At 34.3% G+C, this 14,283-nt stretch overlaps 1 protein-coding gene across 1 annotated transcript; it reads right to left on the reverse strand.

Moving 5' to 3' along the window:
* Positions 1–7,326: 7,326 nt before the first annotated feature.
* On the reverse strand, positions 7,327–14,283 carry LOC113775974 (phospholipid:diacylglycerol acyltransferase 1-like). Its single transcript, XM_027321037.1, has 7 exons — positions 13,840–14,283; positions 11,686–11,908; positions 11,034–11,317; positions 10,312–10,636; positions 9,049–9,308; positions 8,256–8,749; positions 7,327–7,663 (listed from the first exon to the last, which is right to left on the reverse strand). The coding sequence occupies exons 1-6, from the start codon at positions 14,061–14,063 to the stop codon at positions 8,266–8,268; spliced, it is 1,800 nt and encodes a 599-aa protein (XP_027176838.1). The 5' UTR covers positions 14,064–14,283; the 3' UTR covers positions 7,327–7,663; positions 8,256–8,265.

The following is a 14,283-nucleotide window of genomic DNA, read 5'->3' on the forward strand; positions in this document are numbered from 1 at the left end:
ACTGAAGAGGTGCATACTTTACAATTTTGCATTGCAGAGTACCGCCAGTGATCTACTTACTGCTTCTGCTTCCTCCGACTACGTGTAGCACTTTCCAGCTGCCCCCCGTTTTTGTAAACTTCACGCGCTTCAGCGTCTGTTGATTTCTTCTGATGGCTTAAATTGTAGGGCTTTTGTTCGTGATTTTACACGCGGTCGCGGATGAGAATGGGCCTTTTAATCCTGACCTCCACCCTATGTCAAAAAGAAAAAAAAAAAATTATTTGGGGGCAAATAGAAATGGTACAGTTACCCAGCTCCATGTTACAAAAATTTCCAAGAACTCCTAAAAGATTTTAGGCAAAGTGCTACTACAACTTGTGCCTCGACTTGTACGCAGAGATGTCGAAATTGATGATTTGGATGGGTTAAAATGGGTGGTTGGTATAAGTGAATCAACTCATTTATATATATTTAATTAGATTGGTATAAATGGGTAAGTCAAAAAATGAATTGGATAATTTAATTATCCATTTATTTTAACTTTTTATAAATTCATTTAAATTTATTTTTACAAATTAAGTTATTAATTTATACCACTCTTTGCACCGCATCATTAGTTTTAAATGTTTACTTATACTGTTTAATAAGCGTACTTACCAATTTTTTTTCATCCATACTCTATGTCGTAAAATTACATACTATTTAATAAGTGAACAATAAGAATATAAAAATTTGAACTAAGTCTTATAAAACTTAACATAAAAGCTTAATTCAAAAATTTTGAACCCTTAACATTTTTTTTCGTGTGTAAATTTAAAATTTTATTTTGAAAATGTAGGAAAAAATACTAAAACTTGTCATAAATTGGTAATGCTGAAAAATGAGTAAGTTAACAAACTAAGAAAAAATAAAATGATAAGATAAAATCAACTAATAATAATAATAATAATAATGAAACAAAAGTAGTTAACATCATGATAAAATGAAGAGTCTGAAAAAAAATGGGGGGGGGGAAGAGAAGAAATTTGGAGGAAGACAATTCTAAATGGGTTAATTAGGTTTGATAGTTTATCCAATACCCAAATGCAAAAATTTAAAATATCCATATCCATCTATTTATGGACGGGTATGGATAAATTTAATTAAATGGATTTGTTTGCCACCTATACTTATACGTTATCATTGAATATTATTTCATTTAGTAGGCGCAATATCACATTGGTTAAGAGTTAAGACATTGAAGATTAATTTTGTGTCAAATGAGGTAATTAAGGCATATGGTATTTTATATATATATAGATATATATAGATGCAAATTTTATTACTAGAATTGTCCAGAACGAGTTGATTTATATCATTGTACTAATGTCAGATTAAACATGCACTTGGCTTGATAAGCACATGGTAAGATACAAAGTGAAATAAATGGAGGCAAAAAAATTTTAAAAGGTTAATAGATGCGAGAAAAGTTGCCTCTACCTATTCTGTGGCCGCCAGTTAATTTTGTTCATAATCATATGTTGCTTTCACGTAATCTTTGCAAAAGAATACTAACAAGTTGACAGTATAAACACTTAAAAAACTGCAGTAGTATTTCTCTTTAACTTGATGTAAAAGTTAAAAACGAACAAGTATCTTGGTTCTACAAAAAAGAACAAGTTGATGCAAAAGTCAGTCATGGTGCTACAAATATTGCACATCAGGGCTGAGGTAATTTCTCGTTGAAGTATCTTGGCTATTATGTTAGGAATGGGAATCAATCAACTTGTATGTGCCATTTTAACTATATAGGGTCCGTTTGGATCCTTGTTTTTGGGGCTGTTTTTGAAACACTGTTTTTCACATTCCGAATGCTACAGTAAGTGTGTATTTCCAAAACAACTCCAAAAACACCATATCCAAACATTATATCAAAAACAACTACATATGTATATTTCAATTTGTATATTTCAATTATGTATATTATATATATTACATTAAAATTAATTGAAATATACAAATTGAAAATTATATATTTTATATATTATATAAATATTTATATACATTAATATTATACATAATATAATATAATAAACATAATATGTAATATTGTATACATAAATGTGTAAATATATATACATAATATATTATGTACATTATATTATAATATATACATTATTAATGTATAATATTATTATGTACATTATTGTGTATAATAATGTATAATAATGTTATGTATAATATTTAATATACATAATATGTAATAATGTAATAATGTATATTATGTATAATATATAATGTTATGTATATTATATTATATGTATACAATATTAATTATATTATACAAATTGAAAATCATATATTATATATTTATATACTATATATTATATGAATATTTATATAATGAAATATACAATAAATATTACAAATTGAAATTAAATATAAACACCATATTTATAATATTATAATACATATATTTAATATTAATGTATATTATATATATTAAATATTTATATATTTATTTATAAATATTATAAATATTTTATTTTATTTAAAAATATTTTTATATTTTTATATTTTATAATATATTTATATGAATATTATACATTATATAAATTATATATAATATAATATATAATATATTTATATTTTATAATATATATTATATACATTATACATTTATATAAATGTACATTTATACATAATATATATATTAATGTATATTTATAACATACATTTATATTTTATAATATATATTATATACATTATACATTTATATAAATGTACATTTATACATAATATATATATTAATGTATATTTATAACATACATTTATATTAAGTATTATATATAATATAATACATTTATAATACATTTATACATTTATATTAATATACATAATATTCATTTTACATTTATACATTTATAATAATATACACTTATACATTTATAAATATATTTATATTATTTATTATATATAATATAATACATTTATATATTTTTATGTAATATTCATTTATAATTTATACATTCATAATAATATACACTTATACATTCATAAATATATTTATATTATGTGTTATATATAATATAATACATTTATAATACATTTATATATTTTTTTGCTTCAATATATAAATACATTTATTTATAAATATTTATAAATAAGATATGAATGCATAAATGTATATAAAAATTATGATTTATAAAAATACCCAAAAATATGTTTTAAAAATACCTCTACAAATAATCCAAAAAACATCTACAGTAAAAGTATTTCATATAGTTTTTGAAAAACAATCCAAAGAACAACTAATCCAGACGGACTTGTATTTCAAAAACGAAATGTTACAGTGTTGTTTTTGAAAAACAACCCAAAAAACAGCTAATCCAAACGGAGCCTAGTTTCCTAGAGAAAGGGTGATTTTTTGCTCAAGACCACAACATGCCGTTAACTTTCTGCTCAAAAAGTAACTTTTCAAGGGGGTAAAGGGATACATTTAATCTGAACAATGCCTTTAAATTACACCCCCCCCCCCCCCCAAAACAATGTTACGAATATGAGACAGAGTATCATCATTCGTTATCAATGAAAACATGTGAAGTTGATAGGTATTGATGACTTCCAAGACTCTCAAATGGAAATCCGGGCTAGAGAGAGGACTTTAAAGAAGTTTGGACAAGTGCACAATTTAGTCAACAAAGCACTTAACAGAAGCCTCTCTCCTGGGCAGCTCGTTTGATCACGACAGTCCTTGGAAGTCGTTGTCCAACTCTCCTACCAGGGATCGAGTCCCAGTGATTACCGTGTTTGGGGGAAGGGGTCTCTTCTTCCAGACAGGAGTGGGATTAGTAGGGCCCGTAAGAATTGACTCAAACACCCACTCTGTTGACAAAAAAAAAAGCACTTAATAGAAAATTTTCCTACATTTAATCTGGCTGCTTAGACTAGGGGTGCTACGGGTCATCTTCCCATGGTTTAATTAGCCTTTGATAGCTTCATTTAATTAAAGCTTTGAAAGGCACTTTCTCCGACTGATATTTTGGGTTGACATTCTTTTCTTCAAACAATGAATTTGTAGACGTCAGATTGATTTCTCGATTATAAACTCTCTTTTTTTTCCCCACGACCATAGGATCTCAACACTACGACCATATACTTGAATACTATGGTCATAGCCTTTTCTTGAAGTAATTGTAGAAAGAGTGATCAATTGAAAAAACAAACATACAAAAATTACACAAACCACCGATTAATTTGTTCAAGGAGAATTAAAAAAAAAAAAGAGGCAAGAATTGACACAAAATGATAAAAGCATTATTTTTATTGATTCCTCAGACACCATATTGGAATTCATATTTCATTTCAATGGCCTCGCTGCTCATCATGCACATCAGCAAAGAACTTGGAAGGACTCGAGGATGTTGGTGTCAGAATTGGGATTCATTTAAGGATATCATCAGCAATGATATTAAATCCGGAATTAGGACAGGTATGATTGAATTAGATATAGTGTGATGTGGTGGTTGAATTTTCATCCCTAACTTGATCGACGCTTATTGTCGCATTTATGTTTATTTATGTATTGAGTTTATACATATACATATATATATATATATATATATAAGAATAAAATCTATATGTACAATAAAATTTTATAAGAGTAGACCGTATTATGTAAAAAGTACAACAACAATTTGGGTACAAATTTTCCACTTTTCCTCCCATGTGATTCAATGTGCTAAGTGGCGACAAAAAAAAAAAGTACCCTTAGAGAGAGAGAGAGAGAAAAAAAAAAGGACTCACAGTTTGGGGATGAAAAAGAGCAGGAGGAGGACTTGGAAGGTTAAAAAAAAAAAAAAGAATCTAAGATGGGAAAAAAACAAAATGCAGAAAGGTCCCACTATGTTATAATAGGGCACCACAAGGGCGAAAGGGAATGTAAGCGGACAACATTTGATATCCGGTTTGATATAGCAGTTCAGTAATTCGAAGGTGGGTGGGATTTTTTTTTTTCTTTTGGTGAATCATAAAAATACGGTACAACGTTATCCCAAACATGTTTCCTTTTTTCGTCTGTTTGTCTTTTTATAATAAAAAAAGAAGCCAGGAGACGAGGCATCAATCGGCATCGTCGGACTTTTGCATTCCTAAATGAAAAAGACATTTTTATGGTTGGGCTTGGGACCTGGAGTGTGGGTGGCATGTACAATTGTGATTGGTGATCCAAAAGATGATATTATTGTCGTTCTCATACAGGAAACTTATATAATTGTTAGGTTTTCAATAGGTTTTGCTGTGGGGAAAAGAATATATGAACTTACTGTGGAAAGATTTAAAAGGCGTGCGTGCCTTTCACTTCAATACTTTCAGGTAAAAAGTTGCAGCAAGATGAGCCTCAGCCTCAGGCCAAATATTTTGCATATCCAACCTTGAGTTTGAATAGATATATAACTTGAATGGCCACTCCAGATTGACTTGTCAAAATTATAAGGCCTTTGAACTCGTACTTGAACTTACTTGAGATAATAGAGCAAGTTTGAGTTCGAACTTGGTCTTGAATAATGTTGTTTTTTTTCTTATTAATAAAAAGATAAAAACATGTCTAAAGTAAGTTGGAGCTATTTCACACCAATTACAAAAAAAAAGAAAAAAGAAAAAGGTGCCAATACCGCTGTGCAAACAAAAATTCTAAGCAACTTATTTGGGAGGACATGAAAGGTCCCAGAAAATGGTGTAATGTTTAGCAATTTCCCTCTGCAAAGCTTTTGAAGAGAATAATAATAGTAGATTGCTTTCGAACAAATGGAAAAAGTATCATTCGATGTGGAAGGGGGGAAAAAGAATGAATAAAGGACTCCATAAAGATTTGTTTTACATTTTTGGTTTTGGGTCCCAAAATTTTGTTTGATCGACAGGCAAGGAGAATTGACTGAATCGAATTGTTGGAGGACGGCCAACACAGCAGATGTAAATAATGACAGCTGAGGGGAAGGGGTTAGATGATTGACCCGTCGTCACGCGTCAATCATTTGCTTTCAAGAATGTGATGTTCCATCTGCTGCGTCTTCTTGTAAATGTAATTAGCAGCAGCAGCGTTTTAGTCAGGTTCGAGACGTTGCGGTCACAGGGCACAGGAAGACGATCCGGCTGCATGAACTAGTAAATAATAAATAGTAGCAGTAATTCAATTCTGTGAGAAGCACGAATTTAATTTGGGTTGTGTGCGGCACAGGCCATCGCCTTGACTTCCCGGCCTTGCCTAGTTACTGTTTGTTGACACCTGACAGAAAATACGTGCTTACGTAGCTAAGAGCTGACCTATTTGGGTTGGGTTAAGGGATCTCAAAGGTAATTGAGGGTTCTTGATTTTCGTGATCAGGCGAGGTGATCTCCGCGAGTTCCTTGTCACCTCGATTCGTTGCCTCTTTCTCAAGAACGAGTCCCAGTCTCTTTCGAGATGATCCCATCCTATCTTGACCTCCTATTTGACATGTGACGTACCATTGAGCAAGCTGACTTGTGCATGATGAAATGACGCGACAGTGAAAAAATGGTTAGTGCTATGTCCCTTCTATCAAGTCTAAACCTCAGCCTAAGATCCATGGAAGTTGGAGCCTATCATTCTTCCCACCATATTATTTCCTGTAAATACTCTTTCATTCGTAGGAAAGGTGCCGACTCTCACTCTCACTTATATAAGATACTTAAGACCCTTGTTTTTAATTTGCAATTGAGTATCCGAATTGACTTGATCATCGAAGTGGGACAGGACGACAAAGCCTTGTGCTCTTTGTGCAGATTTAATAGGTGAATCCCTTCTGTTCGGTTCAGTAATCCAGAATTCACCTCTTCGGTAATCAAAGGTTGACCTTAGAATGTTTTTGCTTTCATTGCTAAGACTAGAGTATCCTCAAAGATAATCCGACCGATGTGAAAGATCTCACACGTGCTTTCCCTATATTTATATTTCCCTAAGACTAGAGTGTCCTCAAGGTTTACCACGTAATCTTACGAGATTTTGTTACACAGGATACCGACACGCGCGGGTGACACGAGCTCAGCCACAACATCTTGACAACGTAAATGACATTTATTATTATTAATTTTAGTGCTCCTCTTCTCCGAAAAGAGATGATAACATCGAAACTTGAATCCACGCCAACAGGAGACATATTATTGCTTGCACTGCACTGCCATCACTTTCTACTTACTTTCAACCAAAACATTTGGAGCAAGGGGAATCAAATCAGCGTTCCGCAAAGACCAGATAGATAATCAGGACTTCGACAGGATCAGGAAAATAGTGCACCATTCAATTCTAACATCTTAACAACAAATGCTATGAAAAGTTATGAAAAAATCAAAATGATGGTTACGACTACCAAAATTTGTAACAGAAGACGCTCTAACTTTTGCAGAGATTAGTTAATTACGCAAGAACAATAACCCCCCCAAAAAAAAAGGTCAAAATTTCTGGGGCCATGGATATAGGCCGCTGTTATGCAAACCAGAATCCATGTTTCCCATTCATTATGCTAGTGTACAAATATACGCTACAGATTAGCCTGCACAACTTCATTTTGAGAGAACAGCATCCAGCTTCCGATGACAGATGGATTATATTTCCTCTTCAACCTAATTGTAATGCTCCTGTACAGGCACAACTGCCCCTTTAGTGACTCAGCCTCCGCACTGGAACCTGCATCAACAACAACCAATAATTAGTGAGTGTCTCATCCATCACAATTCACAAAGACAAGAAGAAGAAAGGGAGATAACTATAGCTGACAATGAAGAAAATCAAATGGAAACAACAAAATGAGCAGCGAAACAGAAAGTACATTTTACAAGAAAATGCATCCCTACCAACCACTATTAGAGTTCAATGGTTGAGATGAGATGATATAACAAAACAACAGTGCAGCAATTACTTTCAAGCTTTAAACATTTCAGATTCCCTAAAACTTATGATCCAATTTGCCATAAAACCAGACGACCTAGCTGGTCATATGAAAAGACTAATAATAAATTTTTGTTCTTCGTTTTTCTTCCTGCAACCTCACATACCAATGACAGTGAAACCACATCAAGTACTTTAGCTTGAGTTTCTCAAGACTCGAGTATTCAACATATTTCACTCTCGAGGAAGTTGTTCTATCTATTCCAGGGTAGAAGAGCCGCTGCTGTTGGCGGCATAGAAACCAATACTACCCAACTTAAGCGATGCACAGTCGAAATACACACAATTCAAATTGTTCAAAGAAAGCAGACTAACATGCATAAAAACTTACACTCTAAAATCTAGAGTTTTAAATTAATCCTCTCAGACCATTTGAAAATATCAGAGTACACTCTATCTCCGCCAAGGTCTTGACCAGTAGCACCAGCTGCTACCCTGAGAATATCTTCAATCAGTGCAAAATTTCCCATTATATCAACATGAGCACCACTTTGTGTACCCCTTCCCTCTAGAAGATTAGCTGGAGGCGCATGATTATACTCCCTTATGTAGGTACGGATGCCAGAAGGATTAAACCGAGTCTTTCCGCGCCAACCTTTTGCAGACATGAAACCTGCGCTAAGTGTAGGAACTGTTTCATCTCCATCAACAGAAAATACTCCCCCTTTTAAACAAGTACCTTCATATCCAGCTTCAGCTGAGGTATCGATCCGGAAAGGGGTAAAGCACTCAGGGGTAGGACTAAACTCGTAAACATATGCTCTTTCTGTGGGGATGCCAACTCCATACATTGACAAAATTTCCATGTCTGGGGCATTTGGTAATCTGCAAAAGCAACATAGAAAGAACTTTGTGCTGTCAAAAAGGCTTCCTCTTGATCATGCAATTTGTGCAGAGATGATAAAGGAACATTTCCATTCTCATTTATAATGCCAACTCCCAACAGATGAACAATTGGATGCTTGGAAAAAATAACACAAAGTAATTTTAGAAACTCATTGTAAATATATGCATAAAAAGGTGTATTTATGTGGTGAGAAAGAAGCACTTCTCACTCAAAATTTAATCAGAAGAAGGGAAGATTATTGATAAACTTAGGTTTAAACTCCAAGAAAGAACCTCACTTTGTTTCCAAAGGATTTGACCAATATTTGTAGTGTTCATATTTTTCATCATCCAGATCATCAGCGATTCCATATGAAAAATGTGCACCACCTCGTTTCATCATCTTTGGTGCCACAAAGTGAAGTAAATCCAAAACTGATCCTGCTGTGTAAACCTTAAAATCTGCAACAGCTTTGACACCCTCAACACCCATATCATGGTATTCATTCCATACATCGTGACACGTTGTATTTGCAAGGTGATTGCCCTTCATAGCACCCTAAAGGTCAATAAGAAAGAAGGTAAGCTGAAAAAAAAAAGCATGCATTTTGTAGACAGAAATGACATGACAGAAAATCAGAAAAAGATTCTGTTAATTAATTGAATGAGCCAGAATTCAATCTTCTGCAACATCATGCATCAGCCACAAATTGTAGCACAGTGGCATGTCCCTCTCTTCCACTTTGCATTTGCATCAACAACATTTAGATTCTAATAAGAAATAATGATACTGATTATTGCTGCAACTCGATTCATATTCAATATTCTAGGTATTATGCATCGCATACAAGAAAATATAACTGCCACCTTAAAGTGCTGTATCTGAATCCTAATTACTCATCATTCGCACAATAAATTGTACTCAGAAGTTTCAGAAGGCTGCATAATAGGAGCATTCATCACATGAATTTCCAAGCATGCATTTGGTAGAAATCAAAGAGACAGTTGAATAAAATTTTTAAAAGAAAGGAGGGGAACAAGGGAACGAGCTGGTTGATTTTGATCCAAGTTTTTACACTGTTCACGATGGCCACCTGATAACTACAAGATACCTAACACTTAAATCTAAATATGACAGAGCAGTCAATTAGATTGGCACACACCACAATGAAGTTGTCAAAAACCTTGGAAAGGTTGCACAATTGACTAATAGGTGATGTTGTTTCCATCACTACTTGTCAAGAAAAAATCAATCTTTCCAAAGAAAACTTGCAAAAAAAGAACATAACCCATATGCTAACCAATTTCCAGGGAACAAAAACGAGCATAGATATAAAATGGTTCTATTACATATGGATCAACCACATAATGAAGACAAAATTGTTTTTTAGGGGACATAATAATTCGATAAATAAAAGTTGGCACCACTACCAATCTACTTAAAAGAATGAGCCACTTGTACAGGATTTTGGAAAGATTACTGGTGGGAGGTTCAGACGGGTATGTTTCCAATTTCATTAAATGGCCTATATATCATAAAGAAAAACAAGGTCAAATATTACCCTAAAATCAACTCTTTCAAGCTTTGATGAATGTAACTCAGCTACACCCTTCCCAAATGAAATCATTATTCCGTAATGAACCTGAGTTGCATTACCCAGATTCCCAAACCCATTTTGGCCTCCTGCTTCACTATTGTTGTTCTTCGGTTTCTTTGGGCTACACTCATACCCTTCTTCTGGAGACCAGTCAAGGCCACCCCAAATAGTGTCCCCACCCTTTGGAATCATTGACATGGTTGAATCCCAGGTACGAGTCATTCGCATGACATGTTGCAAAGTTTGAAGACCAAATACATCCATATCCAGAAAACCTGGTGCCATACCCCTATATGAAGATAAAATCTGCTTAGTAAAAGATACAAGGTACAGCTATAGAGAATAATTTTGATTGCCAGAATAAATTCCTAGTAGCTTTGGATTATCAACTAACATGGCAGAGTTCTACATTACATGATAAGAAAGAAAGTTAACAAGCTTATGTTGACAAAAAACAAAATTTACGCTTTCAACTCTATTTTACTTAGTGCATAGTTTTCAAGGTATTGCACCAAAGGACAGTGAAAACAAGAACTTGACACAGAAGCACTATATGAAGGTAAATATTGCGGAAGGGAGGGAGGGAGGGAGGGGGAAAGAGAGAGGGAGAGGGAGAGGGAGAGGGAGAGAGAGAGATCAAGGTAAGAGGGACCTAGAACCAACTTATCATAAGTTATGAGAAAAACCTGGCCACGGCTATATCTCTGGCTTCTGCAGAAAGTAACCCAGCAACTGATTTTGGGACACCCAGAAATGGTCCACCAATATTCATTACAGCCTTGATATGCTCAGCACACCAGTCTGAGCCACCTCCGCCACCCATGGGAGCTGGAGCCTCAACCCATTTCATAAAATGCAGGAAGTACAAAACACCCATTGAATGAGGAATTACCACCACCTTTTTTCCACCACTTGTAGCTACCATCAGTTCTATGTTACTCTTTATAGTGCTCAAAGTTTGGTCTCTAACCTGATCATTTGTAAAGCATTCATCTAAATTGTTAAGAGTAAGATCAGAAAAAAGGCAAGGTTAGGCAAACTTCTAAGGCAGAAGAGACCATTTCTACATCCATCAACATCCTCAGAAAATCATCAAAGATGCAATAGGAGAAAATTTTCTCCAGTGTTTCTCATGCATGGCTGGAGTTCAAAAGTATTTCATCCAATAAGACACTTCCTATCGTCTCTGAGAAATTATTAAGGTTAAGAGCTGTCAAATTCCAATTTTCAGCCTAATGTATTCAGTGCACAAAACTCATAACAAATGAAAGCAGTCAAGTATGTCATGTGAGAGAGGGGAAAAGATCTATGAAGTGAATTCTTATGAAAATTCAACACCTCAGTATTCTGGAACGATATCCTCCAATCATAAGCAGCCATGTACATGTTTTTCTCTTCATATCCGATGCGCGCCAAATTAGCTATCAAAACAGCCCATACAAAATAACCTGGTGCAAAGTAATCAGCTGCCACAAGTCCAGATACAGGTCTGATCCTTATACCAGGAGGATCCAAACCAGTTTCATTATCCAGTGACATGTGCTCAGCCCAACACAAAGGTCTGCACGAAGAGCAGATAAACTCAAGGAACCAAGACAAAGAACTTAGATTACAAAGAAAAATAACTAAAGAGACATTGAGAGAACAAAAGGAACACCATTCGACCAGAAAGGAAGATATTCACAAAGGCATCTACAGTAACCTATTAAATTGGATTTCCCACATGATGGGAGAGCATGAAAGGTAGTGCTCCAGCATTTTACTATGAAACTATGAGTTAAAAATCTACCATGCAGGGAAAAGATATTGTCTCTTGACTAAACCATAAAACTTTTTCCACAAACTTTAATTGATCATTTTGGATGTACAATCACAGAAATATGCAATAAATGAGCAGAATTGTGTGGTTAAATGTACTTACTACAAAATCCTGCTTGCATGTATCCACTTCCAGCTTTAAAATGCAACACAATCTAAGAGAAACCACTGTATCTAGCCAGTGATGCTCTCAAGAATGTCTTATAATTTTGTTAGTCCTTTTTCTATGCGGTATTCTTTAGCAAGACACTGCCTTTTGCTTTTGATCGAGGTAATAAGTACACTATAATCTACCTAAAGGGGCAAAAGTTAGCAAGACAAAGCTACAGTCTGAGCATAAATAACCAATTGAACCTAAATTACACTACTACTACAACTTCTTCCGAGCTTAATCTGTTGCAATAAACAATATTAACATATTGGTAAATCACCAAAAACTGGTATCCCCTAGCATTGCGTTATAAGATACTGTGATCCAATTACATCAATCATGTGCTGGTATACAACTTCTTTTCTAAATCTTGTTCACCTGAGATCTTTTTTTTTTTTTTCTTGTCCTATATTTCAGATCCTTAAATTTTCATTTAACTTCCAATACTTCTTAAGAGCCACAGGAGCAACATTTCAGCAATCTTTGCCACTAAATGGTGTAAGGATACAAATTTATGCAATTTAAGACTTCTGTACCTTAAAAGTAATAGTCACCTTGCCCCAGTAACCACTAACTGGTGTCGTCATCCTCTGTCTTAATGATCAGATATGTCCCTGAATCAGCTAAACAAATGATCCACAGGTAAAGATGACATCTCATATTAATCTTTCGTATTTGAGCCCATTTTTCCCCTATCAGAATTTACCATATCAAAACTTCCTATTACGTCAAGCTTTGGTACAAACTAATTAACAAATCAAAACTACATAGAATTTAGACTACCCACATGAAGCAAAACTTGAGTTTTCATTGAAAATTTCTCTTTCCTTTCTGAGAAATCTACAATATGAAGTTATTACAACATAGCCTACCATCACTTGAAATCGTCTAATTTTGCACAAGATCTCCAAGTTTATGAGTTATACCTAATTACAAATTCAGTGAAAAGTAACTAGATTGCCCTGTCGCCTATAATAAAATAAAATTTATCAAAAAAAAAAAAACTAGATTCCCCTGTCTAGAGGACACCTAGTCCCCATGATTAGTTCAATGAAAGTACGCGGTCTTCACAAAGAAACGGACAAAGTAATTCAATGAAAACAAGTGACAAAGGAGAAGAAATGAGAGAGAGAGAGAGAGAGAGAGAGAGGAGAAGAAGAAGAAGAAGAAGAAGAGATCTACAAGCAAGTTCTTTTGCAGTTTGGAGTATAAAACTTGAGCTTTCAAGTTCCCAGTAACCTCAGCATACCATTTCTCATAAGGAGGGGGAAAAAAAAGGAATAATCCCTCAGCATGTCAACTGATAACACATGTTGCACTCCATCAATTCTATGATTCATTCAGTACCGTCCACTTTTTCTTCACACCAAAATTAATTAAAGCAGCTCTTAACAATTTCAACAATTACAGTTGCCCAATTAAACACGAAAATCAGGTTCCTGGATTAATCTAACAACCCCCAGTTCAACATCAAAATAATACAAAACAGAAAACACCCAATATACACTGGGAAGCAACGCTACCTTTTATAGATTTCGCCAAATGTACCACCCCAGAGCCTCTTTCTAAACAACCCTTCAGCACACTGATGCCCTTCCCACAACTCTAGCCCTCCAGTCACTATCCCGGGCACAAAAACTACCGGATGCTTCGCCTTCAACCCTTCCTTCGCCAGTTTCACTCCCGGCGGGTCTGGCAACGGCCCTGTGATTGCCTCCGTCACGTACTGCGGGAAAGACGCCGGCATTGCATTGTAAGAGAACAACAAAAACCACCATATCGAGCATATATAACCTACAAACCAACAACAACTATCCAAACAATTCCACGATCTCCCCCTCGACTTCGTACTCGATTTCCAATTCAAATTCTTGGAATTCTCATTCTCGTTCTCATTTACATTTAACTTTCCATTTTCAGCTTCAAAGTTTTTCTTTTGATCCTTATTTTCGCCGGATTCTGATTGC

This window comes from Coffea eugenioides, chromosome 6, assembly GCF_003713205.1.
Source record: "Coffea eugenioides isolate CCC68of chromosome 6, Ceug_1.0, whole genome shotgun sequence".
NCBI classification, from domain to species: Eukaryota; Viridiplantae; Streptophyta; class Magnoliopsida; order Gentianales; family Rubiaceae; genus Coffea; species Coffea eugenioides.